General features: G+C 34.7%; 1 protein-coding gene across 2 annotated transcripts; it reads right to left on the bottom strand.

Annotated features, from left to right (window-relative positions):
* Positions 1-2,676: 2,676 nt before the first annotated feature.
* Positions 2,677-26,977, bottom strand: PEX13 (peroxisomal biogenesis factor 13). 2 transcript variants are annotated; one of them, XM_032497616.1, is made up of 5 exons: positions 26,743-26,879; positions 24,534-24,610; positions 14,496-15,190; positions 7,743-7,868; positions 2,677-5,316 (listed from the first exon to the last, which is right to left on the bottom strand). In XM_032497616.1, the coding sequence occupies exons 3-5, from the start codon at positions 15,079-15,081 to the stop codon at positions 5,018-5,020; spliced, it is 1,011 nt and encodes a 336-aa protein (XP_032353507.1). In that variant the 5' UTR covers positions 15,082-15,190; positions 24,534-24,610; positions 26,743-26,879; the 3' UTR covers positions 2,677-5,017. The 2 variants fall into 2 exon arrangements, with proteins under 2 accessions (XP_032353507.1, XP_006191390.1); XM_006191328.3 differs by lacking the exon at positions 24,534-24,610 and having other exon boundaries at positions 2,691-5,316; positions 26,743-26,977.
* Positions 26,978-27,116: the final 139 nt, after the last annotated feature.

Below are 27,116 nucleotides of genomic sequence, written 5' to 3'. Positions count from 1 at the left end.
ACCTTGTAACAATGTCAGTTCTCTCTAAATTAATCCGCAAATTCAATGCAATTCCAATAAAAATCACAGCAGCTTATTTTTGGGAACTTGATAAACTGATACTAAAATGTATACAGAAGAATAAAAATCTACAAACAGCTAAGGTAATTTTAACAAAGGAGGACAAACAGATTCACCTATCAGATATTAAAACATACTATAAAGTTATATCGAGACAGTGCTGTGCTGGGAAAGGAATTGACATATATCAATAAATAGAACAGAGAGCACCAGCTTCATGTTTATGGGAACTTGGTATGTAATGAAATGGGGAAAATATGGATTTAGTAGATGGTGCCAGAAGTAATTACTATAGTCCTTCTCTGCTTACTCAGCAAACATTCACACTCACATGACTCAAAAGGATATAACTTGGCACCAAGGTCACTTAGCTTGGCTAAAGGGTACAGCACAGTAAACACAGCCTATAGAGAAGAGCATCCTCCTTAGGTAAGCCTTATATGCCATAGGAACCACTATGTTGTAAAAATCCCTTGAAGGTGGGTTCCAGGTCTCTGCAAGGAGAAACAAGCTTGGTTACCAGTTGTACCTTACTCAGAGCAATCTCAAAGCCTGTGTTTTTTTTACAATAAAAAAAATGTTGCTGGATAAACAGCTAGCATTCCATATTTATCTTAACCCAGTAGATTTCCAAGGAAATAGTGCTAAGGAGAAAGTAAATCCAAAAACATTTTCCTCTTGAGAGAAGTGGTGTTGTCAATAACCCTTTCCCCTCAATGATTAGCTGGAGAAAAAGTTGGATTCATACCTACTATATCCAAAATTAAATTCTAATTAAAATAAATGTAAATGGTAAAACTATAGCATGGATAGAACAAGACCTAAAAAATACAAACAATTGGGGGAAAAATTAAAATTTCTATTCCATGGAAGACACCAAAGACAAGAAGTAATAAATATCAAGTCTAAGTTATTTCCAACATCTGAGCCTAAAAAGGAAACATTATCTAGAATATACAAAGAACTTCTTGTACTATAATCAGCAAGAAAGAGAAAAACCTAATAGAAAAAAATGGGCAAATTATAAGTATAGGCAATCCACAGAATGGAAACCAGAATGACTAAAAAGTACACGCTTAGCCTTATTAGTAATCAGATAATGCAATTAAGACAAAATACAATTTCACACATCTCAGATTAATAAAAATCAGAAAATATGTGCTGCTGAAAACAGAAAATGAAATCCTCATGTCTTGCTGGTGCAAGTGTAAACTGGTACAACCACTCCTGAGAACAATCCAGCATTACTTACTAAAATTAAATATGCATATACTCAAAACTCCAGCCATTCTACACTAGGACGTATATACCAAAGAAACTTCAGGGCAGGGTCACAGGAAGACACGTAGAAGTGGGAAGGGCTGGAAATAACCTAAATATCTATGACTAGAGGAAGATGAGCTATGGTATGTGAATGCAATAGAATAATATAAGTCAGTCAAAACCATGTTATATACAGTAACATGAATAGGTCTTAAAAACCTAGTATTTTATGAAGGCTAGAAGCAAAATGATATTTACACCATAATATCATTTATGTGAAATTGAGAAGTTATACAAAATAAATGTTATTACATAGTTTTTCAAAGAAATATATTAAAAACTTGGAAGATGGCTTGGAAGGATAAACATTAAATATAAGAGAGAGTGGGGACTATGGAATTGCAGGTAGGTGATGAAGAAAAACTATTAAGGTACAATGAAGCAGGACAAAAATGTAGCCTTTCTAGACCAAAGATATTGATGTCGTTAATAAAGAATATAATCAATGACCTACTCAATTCTGAGCACCTGAGATCCTTAAAATAAAAACGTATTTTATATGAACACAGAAACAGTTAAGACTTAGATTACTTGTTATTTCTTTAAATGTGAAAAACTATTCACAGGGCATAATATAGGAAGTATCCTACAGGATTTGTGAGTTAGCTGTCTTTAAAACAAACAGTTCATTCTCTCACATAAGACAGGCCAAATAAAAAACATATAATATGAAAGGATACTTCAAGGCAATGCTTAAAATACAAAATTTCATGTGTTGAACAAATATTCCACTGTGTTTCTCTAGGCTGTTCCAGTATGCAGCAAAATAATTTAAAATTACGTTTTTGGACAAAGTTATAAGTGAATGAATTTTAATTTCTAATATGCATGAATCTGAAATTCTAGACTGATATACTTTGTGACATTTTAACAGGGTGTAAGAAGTTGAAATACACATGGAAAAATTTAGAATATATATAACTGCCATAATCTCTTAGTTTTGATTGTGTTTTATATTTTTTAAAAACCACGCTCATCTGAGGCAGATGTAGCAGCTATCTCCAATGTTATCAGTGAAGAAACTGAAAAATAAGTGAGTTAAATCTTACAGTACGTAGTGGTGTCCAGACTAGAATCTAGGTCTTCCCAAACCTAGATCTGAGGTCTTATTTTAATTTTACTCACCTTCTAGATAATTTTTATATAAATGTAAACCTAATATTTTCTTTAAATCACAAGGAAATAGAACAGACGCACTGGGGTGCAGTAGTTAATATACACAATGATATGTAAAAAAAATACAGAGACTTTTATATTAATTGCAATCCTGAAAAAAAGAGTTAACAGTTTGTCTTCAAAAAATGTCAAACAGGTTTAATATATTTTTATTTGTCCAGTAAAAGTAACTTCACAACTTATTAAAAATTTTAACTGCATTTAATATTTGTTTTTCCACTGAAGAAAGCACAAGGGACAGCAGTATTCAAGTAAATGTATAATTGTGACACGACAAACTAAATCAAGTACCTAAATAAAATGTTAAAAACATGAAAGTTGACAGTTCTCTTACCTTTTCCTTTCTACACTGATAAACTAAAATCAAAAAATAATTTTAAATAAAATGTTTTCTTGTTGCAACTTGTGATTTATATTATTTAACTGAACATGTTTTAGTTTCAGTTAGTAATTTCTGTAAAGTAGCAGTCCTTAAATAAGTTCCTAAAAATAACAATGGTGCCTTAAACATTATATTTAATCTCATCTAAAAAAATTATACTAAAACTGTCATGATAAAAAAGGTTACAAAATTTCTCTGCTTATTCTAGTCCTAAATTCCTTTTCTAGAATTTTAACAGAAAAGGAATTTTCAGACACAAATAGTTAACAATCAGATAATGTACACTATAATTATTAATCAAAAAATAAACACCCTAAGAGAAGTGAAATTGTTATCTTTCTGTGCTATATGGTTTTCCTTATACATTTTAATAGCACAAATAAGATCCTAAAGACCCACCTTATCTAATCTAAATAGCACCTACTCAGCATTTCACCTCTACTTCACTTCTAGCATTCACTTTAGATGTCTCAACGCCAAATGTGTTTTATCAAAAATGTGTTTCAAGAACAAAATTTCCATAAATTAAGCTCTAACAAAACAAAAAACTTCTAACCATAGAAAACAAATGGAAAATAATATAAAAGTAACCTAATCTTGAAGACTCAAAGAACTGGGTGTTAGAAAAATATGCCTAAGATAAACAAATTTAACAATTTTATTACTTTTTTTTCTGCACAGGGTCAACATTTGTTATTTTAAATATGTTATTATATTGTCTCAAAAGAGAGGTTCCTAAGACTTCAGTAAAATTCTATGTTGATTATCTATTCGGTTCCTGTATGTTTTAGTCCAAACTGTTCTAGAATTACTTATTTGTTGAACATAAAGTCTAAGAAGAAAGGTAAAAATACTAAATCAAAATCTTTATCAAATAATTCCAAGTTTTCAATGTATCTGTAAATGTGTTCTTGTACATCTATTTCATGATAGTATTATTTTGTAGTATGATCACAGCAAGTGTATGAATTTTCTAATTTTGTGGGGAAATATTCTGTGTACAGAAATTTAACTTCATTTTAAATCATGATTAAACAAAAAACAAGTCAAATAGCATTATCATATTCTAAATGGCAATTCAGCATTTATAGTCTAAGTAGTAAAAACCAAACTGTAAAGAAATGTTGTACCCTAATGTGACACATTTTCAATGTTTAAAGTACAGCCTGAATATGGAATTTTTAAAAATTACACTAGGTAGTTAGAAGCAGAGAATCTATGAAAAGATTTAAAATCATTACTGCCAGGATTGAGTGCAAGCTCAAAGGATTTGAGTCTTGGCTGGAGGAAAACTAAGTAAATCTTTCATATACATATTCTGATCCATCCAGGGTGCAAACTAGTCATTCTGTAAAGGGATAAAAAGTTATACGATCGTCTGAAGAAATGGACATAATCTGTAAGATAAATTTCAGCCTTTTAATTAGTAGGGAAAACTATTAGGCTAAATATCGCCCTAGAACCATTTCCTTCACAATGCTTCTAGTGACCTTTTCAAGGTAAATTTTTAAAAATACAATTAAAAGATAATAGTATCAATTGTCAGTGGGTGAAAACATATTACTACTGCCTAAAGCAAACCCAACACTGGACATAATACACATCAGAAAATTTTTATTATTCAGTTTAATTAAAGTTGTTTAAAAAAATTAGCCTTTTTGCCTGTTCTCATATTTATATGTTGTCACTCAATTTCTGAGGATTCCAAGTCAATTTATCTAGAACTTTAAAATGCATCAATGATCCTCACTATAGTAAACTGTGTATTTTACAATTCATCAACAGTTACTCTTCCAATAAACATAGGGTTTCAAATAAGATGAAAATAATAGAACTCTCCATAATCTTAAAATCTAGGTGAAACAAACATTCTTATGGTCCAATAACTTGTAAAATGTAACCAGGTCACTAGAGCAACATACCTGTGTACAACTTTAATTAAACTTCTAGCAGCAAAACCTCTGGAATAGCCATTAAGAAATGTTCTCACTGGATTGTATATTAATTTCTTTGTAAGAAGTAATTCTAAAAAAGTACTCCAAAGAATAGTTCAACTGCAGGCAAACATGAAAGATATTAAAGATCTTGTTTATCTCCATTTTTCCCAGTGGAATCGGGTGGAACTGGAACCTTATTAGTTTCAATAAAAACAGATTCAAAGGCAGCTTCCTGTTCATCCAAAGAATCAGCAGCCGTGGCTCCTTTAATTAGTGTCTTGTTAGTGAAAGACTGTTGCTGCTTGGAAATTTTACTGGATTCCATTGTTTTTCTACCTCTTCTTTTACCAAGAATTTTGACATAATTAGCAGGTATAAGTCCTGTTGTTTGACCATCGAGACTAGCCAGAAGCCAACCACGCACTCTGGGTTGCTGTTCTGATAGAAGAAAAGACAGCCTTGTAATTATAATATACTTTGAGGGTCCAACAAAATATTGATAGTAAAATATTAAGTAAAATCTGTTATATTTATATAATAAAATACATAAATAGTATACATGAATATTCAAAATCAAGATCCTTAATTCTAGGATCCTATCTTGTAATTTATACTTTTAATTTTCATACTTACTAAATATTTTTTTCAACCCTAAAGAACATAAAGTTATCATCAGCTGGTGCATTCACTGAGTATAAAGATTCAGTTCTCCCAACATCAGTGATGAAATTTCATCATCAATGAAAATTAAGCATCAACGTCTTTCATATTTTAAATTGAAATTTAAAGAATGAATATCTCATTAAATCTCAATAAGGTAAGTTAAGAGTAAATATAGAAAGTAAACATATACATTTATGTAAGTCAGCTTTCCTTACATACTTTTGGCCAAAATGTAAAAATCATTCTACATGATTGTGATGTACAATCCTGAAGAACAGTGAATGTTAATTTTAATCCAAGATGGGGAAAAACTGAAGACCTCAATTACCTATAGCCACATGACAAAAAAAAAAAAATCAAAGGCAATACTCCAAGCTTAAAATAGGAAAGATTATTTAAATATTCAATTTCGTATTTTGGTATTCTCCCACCTATTTTATCCATGTCTTAAAAAAAAAGCTGTTTAACTGTTAAGAGTTTTAGTTCAACATTATAATTTAAGCCCAATAGGACATTTTCATGTTTAATATATAATAAAAGGAAAAAAAAGGTAAATTTAACCATGTCTGTGGCTGATTTTGTTCTAAATGCTCAAACGTATTTTACTTGAGCAATGGTAGAAAGCAAACATGCAAAGCCAAAATATTAAAAGGCAATATTTGATGAATAATCTGAAATATGAAATTTTCTGTAATATAATGTAGTTGAAAGAAATCACAATCTTCTTTATTCTTTATTTAGATTAATTAAAACTATAGATTATATGTGTTGTTCCTCTAACAACAAATCTTAAAAAAAAATTCTTTTGAAATCCAAAATAGTAAGTTGCTATTTTCACTAAAGAAAAACATGAATATAATATCCAGCAGCCTAGAATTCTTCTAAATTTACATTTTATTAAATTTTTTTCTTGGAAGCCCAGGTTTTGTGTGTGAGGGGACGAGGCAGAAATTTAGCAAGTCTGATCTGAAATTTTCTTTTCTTTTTCTTTTGAGTTAAGGTAGATTTATTCAGAGAGATACATTGAAAGGCAAGAGAAAGGCCAAGAGGTGTGGGGGTTGGATGCTCAGATTAAAAGTAGGTACACATTCCATAGACAGAATGTGGGCCGTCTCCGAAGAGGGAGAGAGAGAGGGGTGACCTGTAATTTTCAATTATTTACACATTAAACTAATGATCTGAACACTCAAGGTATTTTCTTCCCTTATGTAAAGAATGACTAATATCAATAAAAGGTTAAAGCTTCCATTAATATATCACATGGCAAAGAGCCAAAGTGGTTAAAGTACAGGTTCTAAAGTCAGACAAACCTAGGTGCATAGTCCAGCTCCACCACATCTTATATGACACTGGACAATTCACTCATTTCTGAGTCTCGGTTTCCTCATGCGTAAAACAGAGACAGGATAATAACCGTACTCATTTCACAGCATTATTACAAGGGTTAAAAGAAGTATGTAAAGTACAGTGTCTGGTACATTATCAAATACTCTATTAAATGACAGCTGTTATTATTGTTACTAGTATCTTTACCAACAAGGTGTGACTTTTCATAGCAAATTTGAATCCCTACAAACACACAAAAAATCTCTTTTTAAAATAAAAATTCTGATCATCATTACAGGGGAAATGTAAAGGAAAAGGCCATTGTGTCTGGAGCCATTACAAACTACTAGCGACCTGGTCTGAAAGTTAACCTGAGAATGTGTATAAATTTCTTGTTGAGGTTCTTTAATATTTCATGACAGTAATTCCTAAATATTCATGTTGGATACTAAAGTAAACATCATTCAAGTAAAAAGAAAGCAAATACCAGTTCCAGCAATAAAAGATAGATAGGGATGCTTAGACGATGCTAGACAATTACTTTGGTTTATTAGATTTATTACACGTGGTGCTTATCTCATGTTTTTGGGTGGTGGTTAACAGAGTTTGGAATTCAAGTGTTCTCAGTTTAGAATAGACTATATAAACAAAATCTTTCCTTATCTCAGTGAAATATTATTGGAACAACTCTGCTGGGACATTTTTCTCCCACTCCCCCAGATTTGGAAAGTCTACACTGACATGGAAGAGAAATCCTAGTGACTACTTCTGAGTTAACTTTTATAGTGACTAAGATCCTTTAATGCAGTTTTTACTACTACATTTACAGATTCTAAAAATGTACAGGTAGTTCCAATTTATTCATGTTTTGTTACCTTTTAGAGCTAAGTTTAGCATATCACCAGCGCGGAAAGAAATTTCTTCTTCAGATACAGCAACAAAATCATATTCTGCTCTAGCAACTACATGGTCATCCTCACCACTTGCCCAGTTGGTATTCTCTATAAACCAAATTAAGAATTAAGATTAGGTTAGTCAAACTCAAAAAAAAAAAAAAAGATACTTTATTGGCTAGTTTGCAAACTGTATAAATTTACTTGCCAAGAGAAGAGATTCCCCCCTCAAAGTCAAGTCTACAGTTAACAATATGTTCATTAAGATATCTATTATGAACTTCTTCCTTTTCTTTAAACTCTAAATTCTAGGTCCCTTAAAGCCAGGGGTTAGCAATTTTTTTGGTAAAGTAAAATTTTTTTTTTGATATTAAATATTTAAGGCTTTGCAGGACATAATGGCAAAACTGAACATTTGTGTAGTTTCTTATATAACATGAGAGAAAATTTTTTTCCATAAATTTTTTGAAAAATTCAAAATATAATAACTACTGAGCTTTTTTTTTTGTAACATAGGTCCTTGTAGAAAGGAATTTTTTGAGGTAGGATATTTCTTATTAATTGGGGTTCAAAGGCAGTGTAGTGTTTCTATCATCAATATCAATTGCAAACATTCATCTGTTAATGCTAATTTGCAATGAAATTTGAGGTATTTCATTTTGAAAATGTTTTTTGACAGAGGTACTGCCAAATCCTGATACCAATCCATTAAACATGTGGTTTTAATTGAGCATATTCATCCAAAGAAGATGAACAGAGTAGAATTGTTAAATTCTTTTGATATTTACCTTTTAACATGTCATTACATTAGAAATTAATCACTTCCAAATGAAGATTAAACGGAAGCTCTCAATGGCAGTTAAATGGATTTTGAAATACGGGCATTTTCTTTGCACTTGCACGGAGATTCTAAAACCTTTCTGCATTGTAGTTTGAGCTTGAAAAGTACATCTGCTGCAAATTTACGTGAGAATGGAAATCTTGCTTCTTGTTTTAAGTCCTGACGGCCTGGGGACGTATAAAGCAGTGTGACATTACTTGTGATTCGAATAATACTAGCTGTCATCAAAAAGCTTTATACTCCAATGTAAGTTTTACATATAAGTGTTATTTTGCTTTATAGTTTCAGGTTGAATTCATTAAGAACATCACCAAGTCTGCAGCAAAAGCTGACTTCCAAAGCCACTAAGTGTTTTACTAAGAGAGGCTGACGGTACTTGTTTTTCAGAAAAATTTCAGTCTTGGCTTTGATCTCAGAAAAACAGTAATAAAACTTAACTAGTGACTGCTCAGCCATCTAACAGCTGTATGAGAGGGCAAGTCAGGATCTTCAGCTTCTACTTCTGACAAAAAATTCACAGAACTGAAAACACTTATGTCCACAAGGGTGACTGAAGTTCACCTATGACACTACATGATAAATTCAAATATTTTCTGCAGTGTACCAGCTGATTAATAGTACAATGAATAACCACAGGCTTTAAAAACTTTTTACTTTTTAAAATCTGTAAAATTTTGTCCAACTAAGCTCTTTTCTGTTCCACCATTTTTACAACCATCAGTCACAACACATCTTTGCAGATTTAATTAACTTCATATTATGTTGGTTTAGTGAGTTTGTGTTTTTTCAACTTCTTGAAAATATTCTCATCTGTAGTTGTTCCATGCAGACTATTCACAGAGGCTAAATCTTCAGGCACTTCAAATTCAACATTGACTCCTCCAATAAACCAGTGAGCAGTATCAATAATATCTATTGGGTCATCATGAGCCAAGTAAATCCATTTGAAATCATTTGCCTTGTTTTTAACTGACTACAGATGTTGTTTCAAATACTCTTCAAGAAACTCGCTAAAAGGTTAATGGTCTTAAACAAGTTTACTTTCTCTAGATATATTTCCTTGACAGTTGGTAAACAGATTTCCTTGCTAATCTGACAAATGAGCCTCTCAGTAAAATTTATTTTGGTTGCAGGCTTATTTTCTCTTCTTTTGCTTTTTTTTTTTTCCTTTTGGGTGAAGAAATATGCTACACTGCATATGCTATGATGAGATATTCCATTTTAAACTGTCTAATTTCTCTGACTGTTGTTCCTGTGAGTTGGCAATACTGTGATGAGTGCTCAGTCTGGTAATGTTGATGTATACTGTATCCATTTAATATAGCTATGTTGTCACTGTATAATAAATGCAATGTTTTACCATCCAATTCAATAACAACATAATCCAGACAATACTGTGCCTGGAAACTGTGACATTCAAAATCCACTTTACTCTTCTTTTCTTGCATGGTATGTATGCAGTCATAGTAAAAATACATATACTGGAGTATGACAATACACGTGGCACTCAATAAGCTGTCAGGTTATGTTAGTGAGATTTGCAGTGTGTGGAACAAGTGTAAAGCAGTAAGAGTGCCAGCGCAGATAGGGTCTCTGTTGCAAACTGCTCAACTCTGCTCTTTTACATGAATGAGTGTGGCTGTGGTCTAATAAAACTTTACTGATGGACATAGATATTTTAATTACATATAATTTTCACATGTCACAAGTAGCATTCTTTTTGGTTTTTTTCCCAACTATGTATTGAAAATTGTAAAAACTATTTTGAGCTTGTGGGCTGTACAAAAACAGGAGCAAGCCAGACCTGGCTGACATGCCATATTTTGCTGAGTCCTGTCCCAAGCAGCTAAGAAGTCATAGGGCTTAAGCTTCCTCAGTTTCACTTTTCCTCAAAAATCTCTTAATATCATTACCCACTTCTCCCTCTTTTGCCTCAAGATAAAAAACTGCCTCTCCTTTTTAACCTGCCTTGGATCATATTTTCTCCTACATCTTATAGGTCTCTTCATCTTTTTGACTCTTCTGTTTCTCCCTCTTCTACAATCACTCCTTCTCTATAGACTTCCTTCTTTCAGCCTAAAAACATGCCCAGATCTCACTTCATAAAAGACAAAGCAAAACAAAAAACTGAAAACCACCACATCAACTTGTTCTTACCCAAGTAGGCTATTCATTTTCTCTTTTCTTCCATTCATTGCTAGTATTTTCTTTTTAACACATCTTCTGACTTTATATACCCTTTATCCTCCTCCATAGTTGCTGTCTCCTCCACTTTACTAAAATTACTTGCTAGAGCTAATGACCTCCAATTGCCAAGTCTGATCATCTTTTTCAGGTCTTCATCTCATCTTATTATAGCACCTGACACCATGCATCATTCTTCTTCCCCTTCTTGAAATGTCCTCCCTCACCTCCACTTCTGTAAGATAGGATTAACATAGTTCTACTTCCACTCTTCCTGGTTTCTTAGTTCCTCTTCTTTTCTATCACTGTAATCTCATCCACTTACATTACTTCAACTATCACATCTACGTGGATGACTCTTAAATCTTTCATTTTTCACCTCTTTTCTAAGATCCTTTCCTGCCTTTTAAATTGCTTTCTGTAACTTCCTCAAGTTCCACTTGAATGTCCCACTGACATGCCAAATTCATTTTAGCTCTAACCAAATTGATGATAATCATTCACAGATCAGTTGTTCCAGGTGATTTGTCTGTATTTATTTTATTGACTTTACCTTCAAATACATATCCAGAATGTGACCCCACCTTAGAACCTGCATCATTGCCATCCAAAGCCAACCAACCATCACTTCCCACTTGAATTACTACAACGGCCTCTTGATTCTCCACATTGGTCTCTTCAACCCTAGCTTTGTGTAAAAACCACTCTCAGCAAAAATTTTTCTTTTAAAACCTAAGTCAGATCACATTACTACTTTGTTCAAAACTCTGTCGTGGCTTCCCATTTCGGAATAAAGGCCAAAGTTCTTACAAACGTCTACAAGGCTTATACCATCTACACACTGTACTCGTCCCTCCTTCACCTCTTGGTATTCTGACTTTGCTCCATTCATCCTGGCCTCCTTGCTGTTCATGTGACATGTCAGGCACACTGCCACTTAAACGCCTTTGCAGTTTTGCTGCTTCTCCTATCTCAGACACTTCCCTCAAATAGCTTCCTCCCTTTATTTCCTTTGGGGAGGCCTTCCCTGACTGTGTATAGCTCTGCAACCCCACTTCCTACCACTAGCACTCTACAACACTCTTCCCTGTTTTTTCCACCCACTATGGCACTTACTACCTTCTGACTTACTATATATATGACCTGTTTATTGCTGTCTCTCCCCACTAGTCACAAGGGTGGGAATTTTTTAAAAATCTGTTTTCTTCACTGCTATATCCCTAGATCCTAGAACTGTCTGGCAATGTAGTAGGTGTTCAACAAATATTTACTGAGTTAACATTATTCAGACTGTGTCCGACTTAAGCTGGAGTGGGTCCAATTGGAGGCCACAGGTAAATAAAATTTTGTTTTAAGGTTGAACAGGTAGATTAACCTTACCAAAGACTATCCTGAATTACAGTGGCCACAGTGGAGAACTTTTTGTTTTTGAAGTATAGTTGATTTACAATGTTGTATTAGTTTCAAAGTGATTCCTCTTTAGATTCTTTTCCATTATAGGTTACTACAAGATGAGAACTTTGACCTAGATAAGCTTTTATATTTATGAGGTATCCTAGAGAAAAAAGGGTCTCAGTCAAGCACTCACCATAAACGGTAGAGTGAAAATTATTTTTCCTCCTCTACACTTTCTGGTGACCATACTGAGACCTGCTGAGACAAACCCACTCACTCCAGAGCCTGCAGATAGGATCCTGGGAAAACTGGCAGAAACCAGCAAAAGGCAAGAATTCTTACCAAAGTCAGCTTTCCCAGGTCTCTACCTGTGATGCCTGGTCAAGAAAGGAAGGTAAAACTTCATATTGCCCTTCCTTTCCAAATTTAGATTGGCAGGAAAAAGCATTGGTTATCAGTCCTTTCTCTCCCAGGGACAGCTAATGCTTTCTTTGTTTCATTTTGCGTCCTGAGAACTTGACTGTGCAAACATCAGGTTGAGGATCTCAAAAATATGGCTGGACAGAAATGTGGGTTGTGGTCCATCTGCAACTACATATGGTATTGCCAAAATCAACTTGTAAAGAGCTCTATTTAACTAGCTTAAAGACAAACAAGCATTTATATAAATCAAGAATACTCTCAGAAGTACGAAAACTAATTGAAACGTTTTTCAAGTTCACGTGATTTAGGATAATACTCAGTAAATAAAAGCTAATTTAAGTTTGTTGGTTTAATTAAAACAGGCATCTCTTTAGCATTATTGACATTAAATATAATACTTTTGTTCTACTGGGTTTACTAATAGTCAAATAAGCTCATGTTATCTCTGTCACAGAATCTGTCAACAAGAAAGATAACTTAAAATGATGGCTAGTTGTTTGTAACCTCCTGTGAAATTTTTATGAGTAATCTAAACATAATTGTTAAGAACAAGTGAATTAAACAGATGTAAGATGAAAGTTTATAAATAAACTTTTCAACAATTAAAAAAACCCAAATAAAACAGTATCCCTCTAATGATTCAATTTTAAAGGTCTAGGGCATTTTGATTCCTCCTTTCTCATTATGTACTGCATTTAGCTAGTAAATAAATCACCTCAGTTCAGATCTTCATTATCTCTTTCATTCAAATGCAAAAGCATCATAAGTGATGTCCCCAAATTAATAAATATTAAGCACATTTGATTTGCCAATCAAGTTGTTAGCTTTGGGGAATACAATGGTAAATATAACCCAAAATTCCTTATTAACCTGACCATCCAATTTCAACCTGTGTTAACCTGCACTGACCTATTTCAATCACTTGAGACAGACTGATCTCTTTACAGCACTGTTTATATGTATGTCACAGCCTGCTTTAAAAAACTGAAACAAAACCAGACAACCAAAAAATCTTCCTTTCCCTGCTAAATGAAAATTAAGTTTTGTCATGGAAATTAAGACCTTCCATTATTACGTTTCAATTTAATTTCTCTGCCTTATTTCTCAATATCCTTCTATTCAATAGTATAGGACATCTGCTGAATAAATCTCATACTTCCTGCCTATGTTCAAGCTGTTCCATCTGCTTAACAGTCTTTTTTTCCTACGTAACTGATGAAATACTACCTATCTTTCCAAAATCTAACTTAGATGCCACTTTCTTTTTGGATACTAGTAGTCAAAAAATGGCAGCTTCACTTCTAAATTGAGATAATACTCTGTACTAGTCGATTCAATAGGGGTTTAACAGTCAAACAGGCCTGGTTTTGTTTCTGGTTCTGCCTTATTAAAGATGTGAACTTCAATTTTATCACTTGTATGAGGATAATTCCTCTTACGATTGTTGTGAGAATTAAATGAGACAAATTAAACAAAATACTTAGCATAGTGTCTTGCATATAAAAAAGGCTCAATAAGCCTTATGTTTCTCCCCAACTGTCATACTCCTTACACTTTCTTCCTCATTACCATTACTTGTGTGTCTCATCCACCTCTTTTAATAAGTTTTAGAAAGATAAGGGGATTATGTCCTATGTATCTTTGTATCTTCCACACCTTTAAGTTTAGTACCTTGTAAATAGTTAGGTACTGTGTACTGTTAAAATGACCTAAAAAGAAAAATCAACTAAGCCTGTTTTTGCTACATGTTCCTCTTCCAGTTTAAAAGTTCTTAATTGAAAATATAACTGGATCAAAATAGTAAATACAAATGACTACAAAGAAAGCTAATTTAAGTAATCATGAAATTTGAGATTGTTACATGGCTTTTGAACCCATTCTATTACTCTTACCTGTTACTTCGTCACTGTAAGTAGAGAGCAGTTTCCAGATGAGGTAAGGACCACCAAGGATAACAGCAAAAAACAAGAATATTGGCCAAGATTTTGCTGAGTTAGCTGCTCTGTCCTCAGCACCAAGGCAAGCCACAGTTCCTTCACTTTCTGCCCACAGGTCCTCATTCTCAGAGCCTCTTCTTATACCTATCATCCACTGTAATCGTCTGTAAAGATATCTTATAGTCCTAACCAATGCAAAAGCTGAAAAAACTTTTGTGAAGTGTATTTTTAAACGGGAAAAATGGTTTGCTACATCCAAGACAGCCCTGAAACTGTTATAGACAGCTGAAAAGGTAGCATCCATCATCATACTGACAGAGGCAAATGCATGCACAATACTTTCAATGGACTGAAATGCACCTCTGCTGCTTTCTTCAGCTTGCTGAACAAATCTACTAGGTGGAAGATCATCTATACGGAGGCGGTTATAGCCCAACCCATTATATCCATAACTATAAGGGCTATAGCTTCCATAAAATGAATTTCCATAGGCACCATATCCAGAAGAAAATGAACTGTAGGCAGGTCTGAAAGCGTTCATGTTGCTGCTTCCTGTCTGCTGTGATGGCCTTGGAAGAATAGGTGGTGGCACTCTGGTAAGTGTTGGTTGTCCAGGTCTTGTCAATAAAGTAGGACCCAAATCAGCAGATCTAAAACCAAAAAGAGAGTCAAAATAGTAACTGAAGCACACAATAAATTCATTCAAAATAACTAATAAACACCTTTTATATACCTAACGTTATGACAGATTCTACTAAAGATGTCTTAACAGTAAGGAGTAGCCTCTAATAACCAGATGCTTAGAATCTCAGTATTAAGAAAGGATGGATAAAATACCTGACTAAACTCTATTTTCTTGTTTACTTATGCTTGCATTGTTAGTAGTATCTTCAATCTGTGGTTCCTTTTTAAGACACTTGCCCATTTCCTCAGGGTTAGTAGCGAGTAGGTATCTGTCCATTCCTACACATAAATGGCACTATCTTAATTAATGTAGTTTTAAAACAGGTCTTAATGCCCAATGAAACAAGTCTTCCCACAACATTCTTCCATCTTCAAGTGTCGTGGCTATTTGACCCTTCAAATTTCCATACACATTTTAGGATCAGAGCTTGAAGTTCTACACTACCCTCCCCTCAAAAGCCCTATTGAGATTCTGGTTTGGAATTACATTAAATCTGTAGATTAATTTGAGATAGTTAACATTTCTACAACATTCAGAGTTTTAATTCATGAATACAATATATGTTCCATTTATTTAGGTCTTTTAAAGATTTTTCTCAGTAATATTTTTTTTAAAAATAACTGCTGAGTCTCAATGTTTTATAGTTTACTGTATGGAGGTCTTTCTTTAGATTTATTCCTATATATTTGATTTTTTTGGATGCTACTATATATGCTGTCTTTCTAAAATTTCACTTTCTTTGCTATTAGATAGAAATAACTTATTTAAAAAAAAATATGGTCCTTAACATCTAGCAACCTTATTTTGGATTCTTCTTTTGGATTTTCTATAATCCTAAGGATTTGCAGTCATAGCGTATGTAAATAATGATAGGTTTATTTCTGCCTTTAAAAAATTCTTACAGCTTTGTTTATTAAGGTATGACACCTTAAGACCTGCAGTAGAATCTTGGATAGAAGTGATGATAGCTGGCATCCTAGTCTCATTCCTAATCTTGAAGGGAAAATTTTCAACATGCCACCATTAATTATTATGTTTCCTATAGGTTTGTTGTAGATTTTGTAGTTCACTTTTCTATTTCTATTTCTTAAGAGGTTTTACCATGATTAAATGCTGAACTTATCAAATGATTTCCTGGCATCTATCAAGATGATTATATGATTTTTTTTCCCTTTATTCTCTTAATTTGATGAATTAACATTAATTTTCAAATGCTAAAGCCAACATGCATTCCTGAAGTAAAACCAAATAGGCTACAATATATTTCCGAACTTGATTTGCCAATAATTTGTTGAAGATTAAAAAAAAAATGTTTTTGTCTTTTCTTTCATTTCCTTCAACATATTAAATATAAAGTCTCTTTGGTAACTCCAATATCTAGAATCCTTATGAATCTGTTTTTCCAGCTGTTTACTTAGTTGCCATTTATGTTATACAATGTCCTCCTGGGTCTGGCTATTTGATTTTGCTGTGCATCAGACACGCATGAAGAATTGTAGCAATAATTAGAGACTCTGGATGATGTTCTCTTTCTCTAGATATGTTTCATTATGGATATTGGTTTTTTTTTAAATTGAAGTATAGTTGATTTCTAATGTGTTAGTTTCACGTGTATATATACATATTCAAACATATATATATATACATATATGTTCTTTTCAAGATTTTTTTCCACTATAGATTATTACAAGATATTGAATATAGTCCCTGTGCTATACAGTAGGCCCTTGTGTTTATCTATTTTATATATAGTAGTGCGCAACTGGATATTGGTTTCTGAACTATCGTCTAGTTTGGTTCAGGAAGACTGCTAGGCCTACTATCAATTCATGATGCCCTAATTAAATTTCAGGAATAGATAATCTGAGGCTGGGCTTCTGTTCCTGTAAGGGCCTGTTTACTTCTTTTATACTCTCATATCTAGATGTATCTTTTCAGGGTTTAACGTAAGGTGTGGTTAATTTATCAGTATCTCCTCTTAGAACTCCAATAACTCCAACAATGCTTCAAGAGTCTGTCAAAAGTGCTATTCAACCTGCTTCTCATTATCTAAGCTGCTTCTTCTGAAATCAGCAAAAGCTTCTATGGAAAAAGTGCTCTCAAAGGCCATGCTCAACTTTGAGGATTTTCATTTTTCCTGGATCTGGGCTCCATAAATCTTTATTTCCTTTTTTGCTCTATAATGCTTTCAAGCAGATGTTTTTATATTCTGCTTAGATTACGTGTTCTGCCATTATCAGAAGTCCTTCCCATAATTCTTTGACCATGTTTTCATAATTATTGGGAGTGAAACTGCTGGGACTTACAGTAACTCTGTGTTTAACCTTCTGAAGAACTGCCAAATTGTTTTCTAAAGCGACTGTACCATTTTACATTCCCACCAGTAGTGCACGAAGGTTTCAACTTCTGTACATTTGCCAACACTTGATATATCTGCCTTTTTTATTATAGCCAACGTAGTGAGTGTGAAATGATTTTTCATTGTAGGTTTGATTTGCATATCCCTGATGGTTAATGATGTTAAGTATGTTTTCATGTGCTTATTGCCAGTTATAGATCTTCCTTGGAGAAATGTCCACAGAGGGGGGATATATGCTTCGCATGCATGAGGTCCAGGGTTTAATCCCCAGTACCTCCATCAAAGTAAATAAATAAACCTCATTACCTCCCACCACAACAAAATAAAAATTAGAAAAAAAAAGCCTATTCAGATATTTTGCCCATTTAAAAAATTAGGTTATTTGTCTTTTCAACACTGAATTGTGAAAGTCCAGTATGTCTTTTGAAACAAAACTTCAATTAAGGTTCACACATTGCATTTGGTTGTTTGTGTCTTCATTCTCTTCTAAACAGAACAATAAGGGGGTGGGGAAGAGCTCAGTGGTAGAGCGCATACTTAGCATGCATGAGGTCCTGGTTCAATCCCCAGTACCTACATTAAAAAATAAATAAATATATTATAAATCTAATAAATTTAAATATGTAAATATACATATGAGTGTGTGTATATATTTAACATACATTTACATATTTATTTATACACACACACAGAATAATAATGTCTTGGACTTTTTCAAGAGTCCAGCTAGTTTTCTTACAGAATGTCCCACATTCTGGATTTGTGTTTCCCCAAAGTGTTGTTTAACTTGTATCCCTATCCTCTGTATTTCCAGTTAAAATGAAATATGCATCTAAAGGTTTGATTAGAATCAGGTTAACATTTTTGGCAAGCATAATTCATGAGTGATGTTGTTTACCTCAGATTGTATCACATCTTTATTAAAAAAGGGACAAAACTTTAATAAAAGGTCAGTGGACTACCAAATAGTGTAGAATATTCAGGTTTTGATGAAGCAGCTCTGAGTAGAAGTGCTCCACTCAAATGGAACTAGTTCACTGCTTGAGGGTAGAGACTAGAAAGTGCTACCCTGGCTCATAAAAATTTGTTAACAATGGTAAAAGACATTATAAAATCTGCTGACAATTGTTTAGGATTTTTAGAAAGTTACAGAACTAAGAATGCGAAAAGACACTGATAAAGTCTCAAACCCAGGAAACCAAACAAGTTAACTACTGACTCAATGACTTGATCTGTGATATCCTTAATCTAAGCCACCATTTTTATACGAGATTCTTACATGGAGAGTGGGTGTTGAGAAGGAGGTAGAGGCAACAGGAAACCTACTAGACAGAGAGAGATGAATAAAGAAGGGAAAGGCGAGACAACAGAACTCAAAAATTCCTACTCAAAATAAACATATCAAAAATGCTACACACAAGAAGAAATAAAAATACCAAGAAAGCAAACTAACAAACATCAACAATAAGAATGAAAATTCATTCAAGGAAAAACTAATTTTATATAACAGCTCAACAAAAATTCTAAGTATGTTTAAAATGGTCAAAGAGATAAGCAGAACAAGAACTAATAATGAGACTGAATAAATTGCTAAAAAAGAGATAAATAAAGCAGTAACATCTGTGAAATAAAAATTAAAATTAAATAAAACCATGTAAATATGAAATAAATTCCATTAGAAATCTCAGACACAATGCCCACAGCCACAGGGCATCTTGCAACTATCAGGCAAAAAGAAAATTAGTTGTTGTACACTAAGGAACAGAGCAGAAATACAGAACTTGGGGAATTCCACTTCAACTAATGGCATTCTAGCTAATCAGACTACCCACCCCCAACAGAAAATAATTAGAAAAGATAGAGAAAATATAAAATTATCTGTTTAAAGCATGAGGAAACAGACACTGAGGAATTATAGAGTCACGATCCAGGAGAAAGATAACACCCAGAGAGCCCATTTTGAGATGTTTCTCAAGGGAGGAGGGCCAATTCTAGAAGAGACGACTGCCAGAAGAAGCTGAGCAGAGCTTTTTGGGGGAGAGGTGGGGGAGGGTAATTAGGTTTATTTATTTATTTTTTAAATGAGGTACTGGGGATTGAAACCAGGACCTCGTGCATGTTAAGTGCGCGCTCTACCACTGAGCTACACCCTCCCTGCCTGGAGCAGAGCTTTTAACAGCCGCCCTGGGCTAAGGAGACAAAAACTAGAGTTCAGAAGCCCCAAGAGGAGGGACAAGGTAAATGCCCACACTTCAGACTGGGACCTTAAAGGGCCATATGCTAGGAGTAAGGGGGAAAAGGTTAACAAGAAAAAGACTAGCCCTGGCAGAAACTAAAAACCACAATTTCAAATTACCTTAATGCTTGACTGGATTAAAATGATCCTAGACTGTTAGTAGCCCAAGGTACCTGTAAAAAGTAAAACTCTCGGAAGGAAGAGACCATCCTAGGTCTCAAATCACCTTGTCTATATACAATGTCCAGCTCTCACTGAAAAACACTTGGGCCTTTATGATGACAAAACTACATGTTAAAAAAAAGAAGAGCAATATCAGACAATACAAAATGATCTATATGAATCCAGGTAACGAAGTTATCAGGCAGAGACTTTACACAGCTATGCTCCATATGAAAATATAAGGAAAAAAAGGCAAGACTGAGATTTTCAGCAGAGACTAGAACTATAATGCAGGATTAAATGGAAATTCTAAAACTAAAAAAATAAAATACCTGAAATTATGAACTCTATGACTGACTGGTTTAATATCACATTAAACACACAGAAAAATACTATAGAACTAGAAGAGAGTTCAGAAGAAAATACCCAGAATGAAGCATGAGCAACAAAAGGATACATACAGAAAAGAGTGTAAGATATGGCGTGTGTTGCGAACTATAGAGCATATATATAATTGGAGTTAGAGAAGTGAAAAGATGATGGGCAGAAACAATATTTAAAGAGGTAATGTGAAGCCTTTTCTGAAATCAGTGAAAGATACCAAGTCAGATTCAAGTGTCTGTATGAAACCCCCCCACAAAACCACACTGAGCCCAACAAAGTATAACTACTGAAAAAAACAAAGGGAAAATCTTGAAAGCATCCAGAGGAAAAACAGAGATTCCTCTCGAAGGAGCAAGAACAAGACAGAGATTACTGAAACCGTCAGAAAGCTGATAGAGAAAAAGGAAGCCAAGAACAATGTAAGTCTCTTGATGACAATGTTGAGTTAATACATCTCCATACCTCTTGTCAACTAAACAATAAATGTCTTTATAGTCTAAAGCACAGAAAATCAGATATTGCTTTTCTGTAGCAGAACTATTCCTGCTCATGTTTAATAGGAGTTCCAGAAGAAGAGATGAAAAAGAAAAGTGCTCAAACAATATTTAAACATAAGATTGGTGAGAGTTTGTCTGAATAAAGATATGAATCTTCAGACTGAATACTGTGGGTACTGAGCACCAACACTGTAGCTGCTGAGCAGGAGGAAAATGTAAACTTGTACATATGTGTATCTGAATATCTGTACCCATACAGAGCCTAGGAAAGCTACAGAGGACCAAGGTATCAGGTAAAATCTTAAAGGCTGCTAAGGAGAAGGCAGTCTGAAAAGGAATAAAAATCAGACTGAATAGGGGGAGGGGATAGCTCAAGTGGTAGAGCACATGCTTAGCATGCATGAGGTCCTCAGTTCAATCCCCAGTACCTAAATTAAAGAAAAAAAATTAGACTGAATAGAAAATTTCCATAGCTATAAAACTTTGATACAAAACCAGAAAAGTATAATACAAAGAAAGAAAATTATAGGCCAATTTCACCTAGGAACATATATACAAACTTCTTAAAATATTAAATTTCAGCACTGTATTTTTTTAAAAAATCACAATTAAGCAAAGTTCACCCAGAAATACAGGGACAATTAAAATAGCGAAGTTAACTAATGCAATAAACCAAACGTTCATATTGAAAGAAAAATACATACAATTATCCCAACAGATGCAGAAAGTCATTCATATAATTTAATACCCCTTCATAATAAAAATCTGAACAAAGTAGAGAGATAGGTATCTGATAGGATATCTTTCAAAAACAAAAAGCAAACGTCATATTCTACAGTGAAACTTGAGAAGCATTCCAATTAAAGTCTGGACCAACAAAAGATGTTGGCTATTTATGCTGTCTTATTTGTAAATGATAGGACTGTCAACGTGAGACTCAAGAGAATTTCAACCAAACCATCAGAACAAATTAAGAGTCTGACATGCTGGGTATAATATCTACAGCTTATAAAAGATTGGAAAAGACTTTATGGAAACAAGTATAAAACATTATTTATGGCAAAAAAGAAGGTCAAAATTACCACCAATTGCATCTTTTACAATATTCATGGATGGATTTACTTGATCCAGAAATAACAGTTCCAATAAAATATAAAGTTCCAATAAAAATGCCAATAAGTATTTTTACAAAGGCTAAGTGTAACAAAGGCAGTTTTGAAGAATCCTGACATACAGACATCAAAACTTATTATAAAGACATTGTAGTGTTAGCATAAGAATAGGATAAATAGAGCAACAGAACATATCATAAAGTCTTCCAAACACAACCACACATTTTGGAAAGCTTGATATGATATATACATGGCATTATAAACTAGTATGGAATAAACTACTCAATAAATGGTGCAAGGACAGTAAGTTATCCAAATGGGAAAAAATTCAATTTCCTATTTTACACTGATTTTGAACAACAAAGCCGGTTCCAGGTAGATTAAAGATATGTTGGGAAGAGCAGAATATTTAAAAGAAAATATAGAGAAAAATTTTCCTGATCTGAGGTAGAAAGGATTTCTTAACCAAGACAGAATTCCTACAAATTGCTAGGCAAAGATAAAAACAATATAAAAGTGGGCAAAAGATTATCAACAGAAAAGACTCAAATGGCTAATAAACTTTTAAAAAGTGCTCAAAATATTACTGATCAGAGAAGTGCAAATTAAAGATTAAATGCCATTTTGCATCCATTACATTGGTAAATATAGTACTACAAAATAATATCAAATGTTGGAAAAAATGTAAAGAAACGGAATACTTTGCTAATGAAAATGTAAAAATTGGTGTACAACCACTTTGGGGAGCAACTTGGCAATAGTCAGTACTTAAAGATAAGCATACTCTTCCACCAATCAGCTCTCCTCTCAGAAAATCTCTTGGAAACATGCACAAGAAAGACACAAGGATGTTCACTGCAGCACCTTTAAATATCTAACAACTAATACTCTAATACCTACAACAGAACAACAGTTTGCTTTTATATAACAGGATACCCTATGGCAACCGAAATGAACTACAGGCACATCTTATTTTATTACGCTTCACTTTATTGTGCTTTGCAGATGCTGCGTTTTTTGTTGTTGTTTTGTTGTTGTTTTATAAATTGAAGGTTTGTGGCAACCCTGTATCAAGCCAGTCTATCCGCACCACTTTTTGAACAGCATTTGCTCACTTTGTGTCTTTGTGTCACATTTTGGTAATTCTCATCATATTTCAAACCTTTTCGTTATTATTGTATTTGCTATGGTAATCAGTTATGTTTTATGTTACTATTCTAATTGTTTCAGGGCACCATGAGCTGCGCCCATATAAGACAGCAAACTTAACTGATAAATGTTGTGTGTGTTCAGGCTGCTCCACTGACCAGTCTTTCCTCCCATCTCTCTCTCTCTCTCCCTTTAGGGCCCCCCTTTATTCCCTGAGACACAACAGTATTGAAACTAGGTCAAACAATAGCCTCTAAGTGTTCAAGCGAAAGGAAGAGTCACACATCTTTAACTTTAAACCAAAAGCTAAAAATGGTTAAGCTTAGTAAGGAAGGCATGTCAAAAGCCAAGATAGGCCACGGGCTAGGCCTCTTGCACCAGTTAGCCAAGTTGTGAAAACAAAGGAAAAGTTCTTAAAAGGTATTAAAAGTGCTACTCCAGTGAACACTCAAATGCTAAGAAAGTAAAACAGCTTTACTGCTGATATGAACAAAGTTTTAGTGGTCTGGATAGCAGATAAAACCTGCCAAAACATTCCCTTAAGCCAAAACCTAATCCATAGCAAAGCCTTAACTCTTTTCAATTCTATGAAGGCTGAAAGAGGTAAGAAAGCTGCAGAAGGTAAGTCTGAAGCTAGCAGAGGACGGTTCATAAGGTATAAGGAAAGAAGCCATCTCCTTAACATGTGCAAGCAAGTTCTGGTGTAGAAGCTGCAGCCAGTTAAATTATCTGGAAGATGCAGCTCAGATAATTAACGTAGGTGGCTCCACTAAACAACAGATTCTCAATGTAGACAAAACAGCCTTCTTATGGGAAGAAAATGACATCTAAGACTTTCACAGCTACAGTGAAGTCAATGCCAGGATTCAAAGCCTCAAAGAACAAGCTGATTCTCTTGTTAGAGGCTCATGCAGCTGGTGACTTGAAGGTGAAGTCAATGCTCATTTACCATTCTGAAAATTCTAAGGCCCTTAAGAATTACGCTAAATCTACCTTGCCTGTGCTCTGTCAGTGGGCCAGCAAAGCCTGGATGACAGCACATCTCTTTACAATATGGTTAACTGAATATTTCAAGCCTACTGATACTTAGAAAAAAAGATTCCTTTCAGAATTTTACTGCTTACTGCTTACAGACAACGCACCTGTCACCCAAGAGTTGATGGAGATGTACAAGATGAATGTTTTCATGCCTGCTAACACAACATCCATTCTGCAGCCCATGGAGCAATGAGAAATTTTGACTTTCAAGTCTTACTATTTAAGAAATAAATTTCATAAGGCTATAGCTGCAAAAGACAGTGTCTCTGATGGATCTGAGCAAAGTACACTGAAAACCTTCTGAAAGGATTCACTATATTAGATACCATTAAGAACATTTGTGATTCATGGGAAGAGTTCAAAATACCAACTTTAACAGACGTTCGGAAGAAGTTGATTCCAACTCTCACGTATGACTTTGAGGGATTCAAAACTTCAGTGAAGTTAACTGCAGATGGGGTGGAAACAGCAAGAGAACTAAAATTAGAAGTGGAGCCTGAGGATGTGACTGAATTGCTGCAATCTCATAATAAGACTTTAACAGATGAGGAGGTGCTTCTTTATGGATAAGCAAAGAGAGTGATTTCTTGAGATGCTATCTACTCCTGGTGAAGATCCTATGAAGATTGTTGAAAAGACAATAAAGGATTTAGACTATTATGTAAATTCAGTTGATAAAGCAGCATTTACTCCAATTATTAAAGAAGTTCTACTGTGGGTAAAATGCTATCAAACAATATTGCATGCTATTGAAAAACGTTTGAGAAAGGAAGAGTCAATCAATGCAGTAAACTTCATTGTTGTCTTATTTTAAGAAACTTTCACAGCCACCCCAAACTTCAGCAACCACTACCTTAATCAGTCAACATCAAGGCAAGACCCTCCACCAATAAGAAGATTACAACTTGCTGAAGGCTCAGATGATGATTAGCATTTTTTAGCAATAAAGTATTTTTAAAGTATGTACACTGTTTTTTTAGACATGATGCTACTACTGCACACTTAACAGACTACTGTATAGTGTAAACATAACTTTTATATGCACTAGGAAACCAAAAAATTCGTGCCACTCACTTCATTGCAATACTTGATTTATTGCGGAGGTCTGGAACCCAACCTGCAATACCTCCCAAGTATACCTGTACAGCTATATGAATGAACAAGATAAACCTGAAAATAAATACTATTTAGCGGGAAAACATTTTGCAAATGATACATACAGTTTATAGACATTCACTTAAAGTTAAAAAATATACTAAACAATAATACATATATATATAGTACACACACACCCGAACACTAAACTATAAAGTATAAAAATATTATACACTAAAAACCAAATAGGGACAGTAGTTACTGCAGGAAAGAAGAATGAGAGGGTTTAACTGTTGCTCTAATTTTTATTTTAAAAAATCTGAGGAAAATCTGGCAAAATGTTAATATTTCTTAAAGCTGGGAGCGAATACACACGTATTCATCATCTTACTCTCTACCAGTCTCTATGTGCTTAAAATAATTCACTTTTTTTTTAGCAGTGGGAAACGGTTAATTTTACATAAATAGAAGTTTCACAGGTGGAAGAATAAAACCTCTCTCTTCCAAAGAGCAGTCCAAATTTTTTAAAGTCAAACCACTTATAAGAAAAGGTAGCAGAGTGTCACCCCAGCTTAGCAGCACAATTAAAGCTTATTACTTGTTACGCACCTATCATTATTAAACTAGCAACTGTGTTCAAGCATCTTAATAAAAGATTACAGTATCTTAGAACGTAACATTCGAGTATGTTGCGGATTTTTACATAAGTAAAACCATAGGCGATCTGACATTCGAGACTCATCATCTTAAGTAAGATGTCCAGATTCACCCAACACAAAACACTGTGAAACCCTTCTATTTATTCTACTTTAACTTTTGAGTCCTAGATTCATTTAACGCTGATTAAAACCAAACAAAAAAACCCATAGGCCTTAGAAAAATCATACGTTATTTAGCACACAAAGCCACTCACAGGCCTCAGTTTCGAACTCCCGCATTAAGGTTGCTTTATAAATCATTACCCGAAGTATTGCTGGAAAATAATGCAGTGTATAGGCTTGAGTTCCCGTAGCATGAAAGTGACCTTTGGAGCTTTCATCTACTTCCCAGGAGATGGTCAAAAGCTTTATATAGAGACTTCGCTCCCTACTGAGTCGGGGCTGGGGAAACGCTCCGTTCACCTGCTACGGACTGAAAGTCTAACGCTTTAAGGGAGGGACCGAGGGAGAAGAGTCAAGCAGTTCCGTCCGAGTGTCCCACAAACAGAAGGGACAGGTAGCCGCCCCTTTTCTCCCACCGAGACCAGCGCCCAGGAGTCCCCCGAAAACGTCGTTACCAAGAGCGGCCGAGTCAGAAACAGCTGACTGACATCGAAATTCCTCTCGCAGGCGCCGCCGCCCCACCTCCACCCCCTTAAAGCTGGGGAGGTGGGGGCTGGATGAGAGGGGGAGAGAACACCTCAACCCCAGCAACGGCCTCAACCGCCTCCTGCCAAGTCCCCGCTCCCGCCCACGAAACTCTCAGCCTGAAGAATCTCATACTTACTGAAAAGTGGGACCTGGTCCTGGTCCCGGCCCGGCCCCCGGAATCCGGCGGGTCTCCCAGGGTTTCGGGGGAGGCGGCGGCTGGGACGCCATCTCCTCCGCCTTCTCTCGGCTCCCGCTCTACGCTGGGACTCTCCGGGCCCCGGGGCACCAGCTGCTTGCGCGCCAGGCACAACTTGCAAAGCGCCGAGTCCTCCACCCGGTCCGCCCCTGCAGAAGGGACGTGGCTTGTAGAGTTTTGCTGTCTGAGACTACAGTCTAGGAGTATGTATTCCACTAATTCATGGGAAGAAATGCTCTCTTTATTTGCCCTAGGAAGAATTTCCGTTCTGAACCCGAGGGTGAGAGTTCATCGATATTTCTGGCAGCGGCTAC

This window comes from Camelus ferus, chromosome 15 (genome assembly GCF_009834535.1).
Source record: "Camelus ferus isolate YT-003-E chromosome 15, BCGSAC_Cfer_1.0, whole genome shotgun sequence".
In the NCBI taxonomy this organism is placed as follows: domain Eukaryota; kingdom Metazoa; phylum Chordata; class Mammalia; order Artiodactyla; family Camelidae; genus Camelus; species Camelus ferus.
The sequence above is the reverse complement of the archived record's forward strand: the minus strand, read 5'-3'. Positions and strand labels throughout refer to the sequence as shown.

Excerpts from the sequence above, each read along its gene's own strand:
- PEX13 (XM_006191328.3), bottom strand. The coding sequence starts at position 26,834 with ATGGCGTCCCAGCCGCCGCCTCCCCCGAAACCCTGGGAGACCCGCCGG. Across the intron at positions 15,191-26,742 it reads GGACCAGGTCCCACTTTTCA|ATCTGCTGATTTGGGTCCTA; the intron begins GTAAGTATGAGA and ends TTTTGGTTTTAG. Across the intron at positions 7,869-14,495 it reads TTACAGTGACGAAGTAACAG|AGAATACCAACTGGGCAAGT; the intron begins GTAAGAGTAATA and ends TTTGGTTTATAG.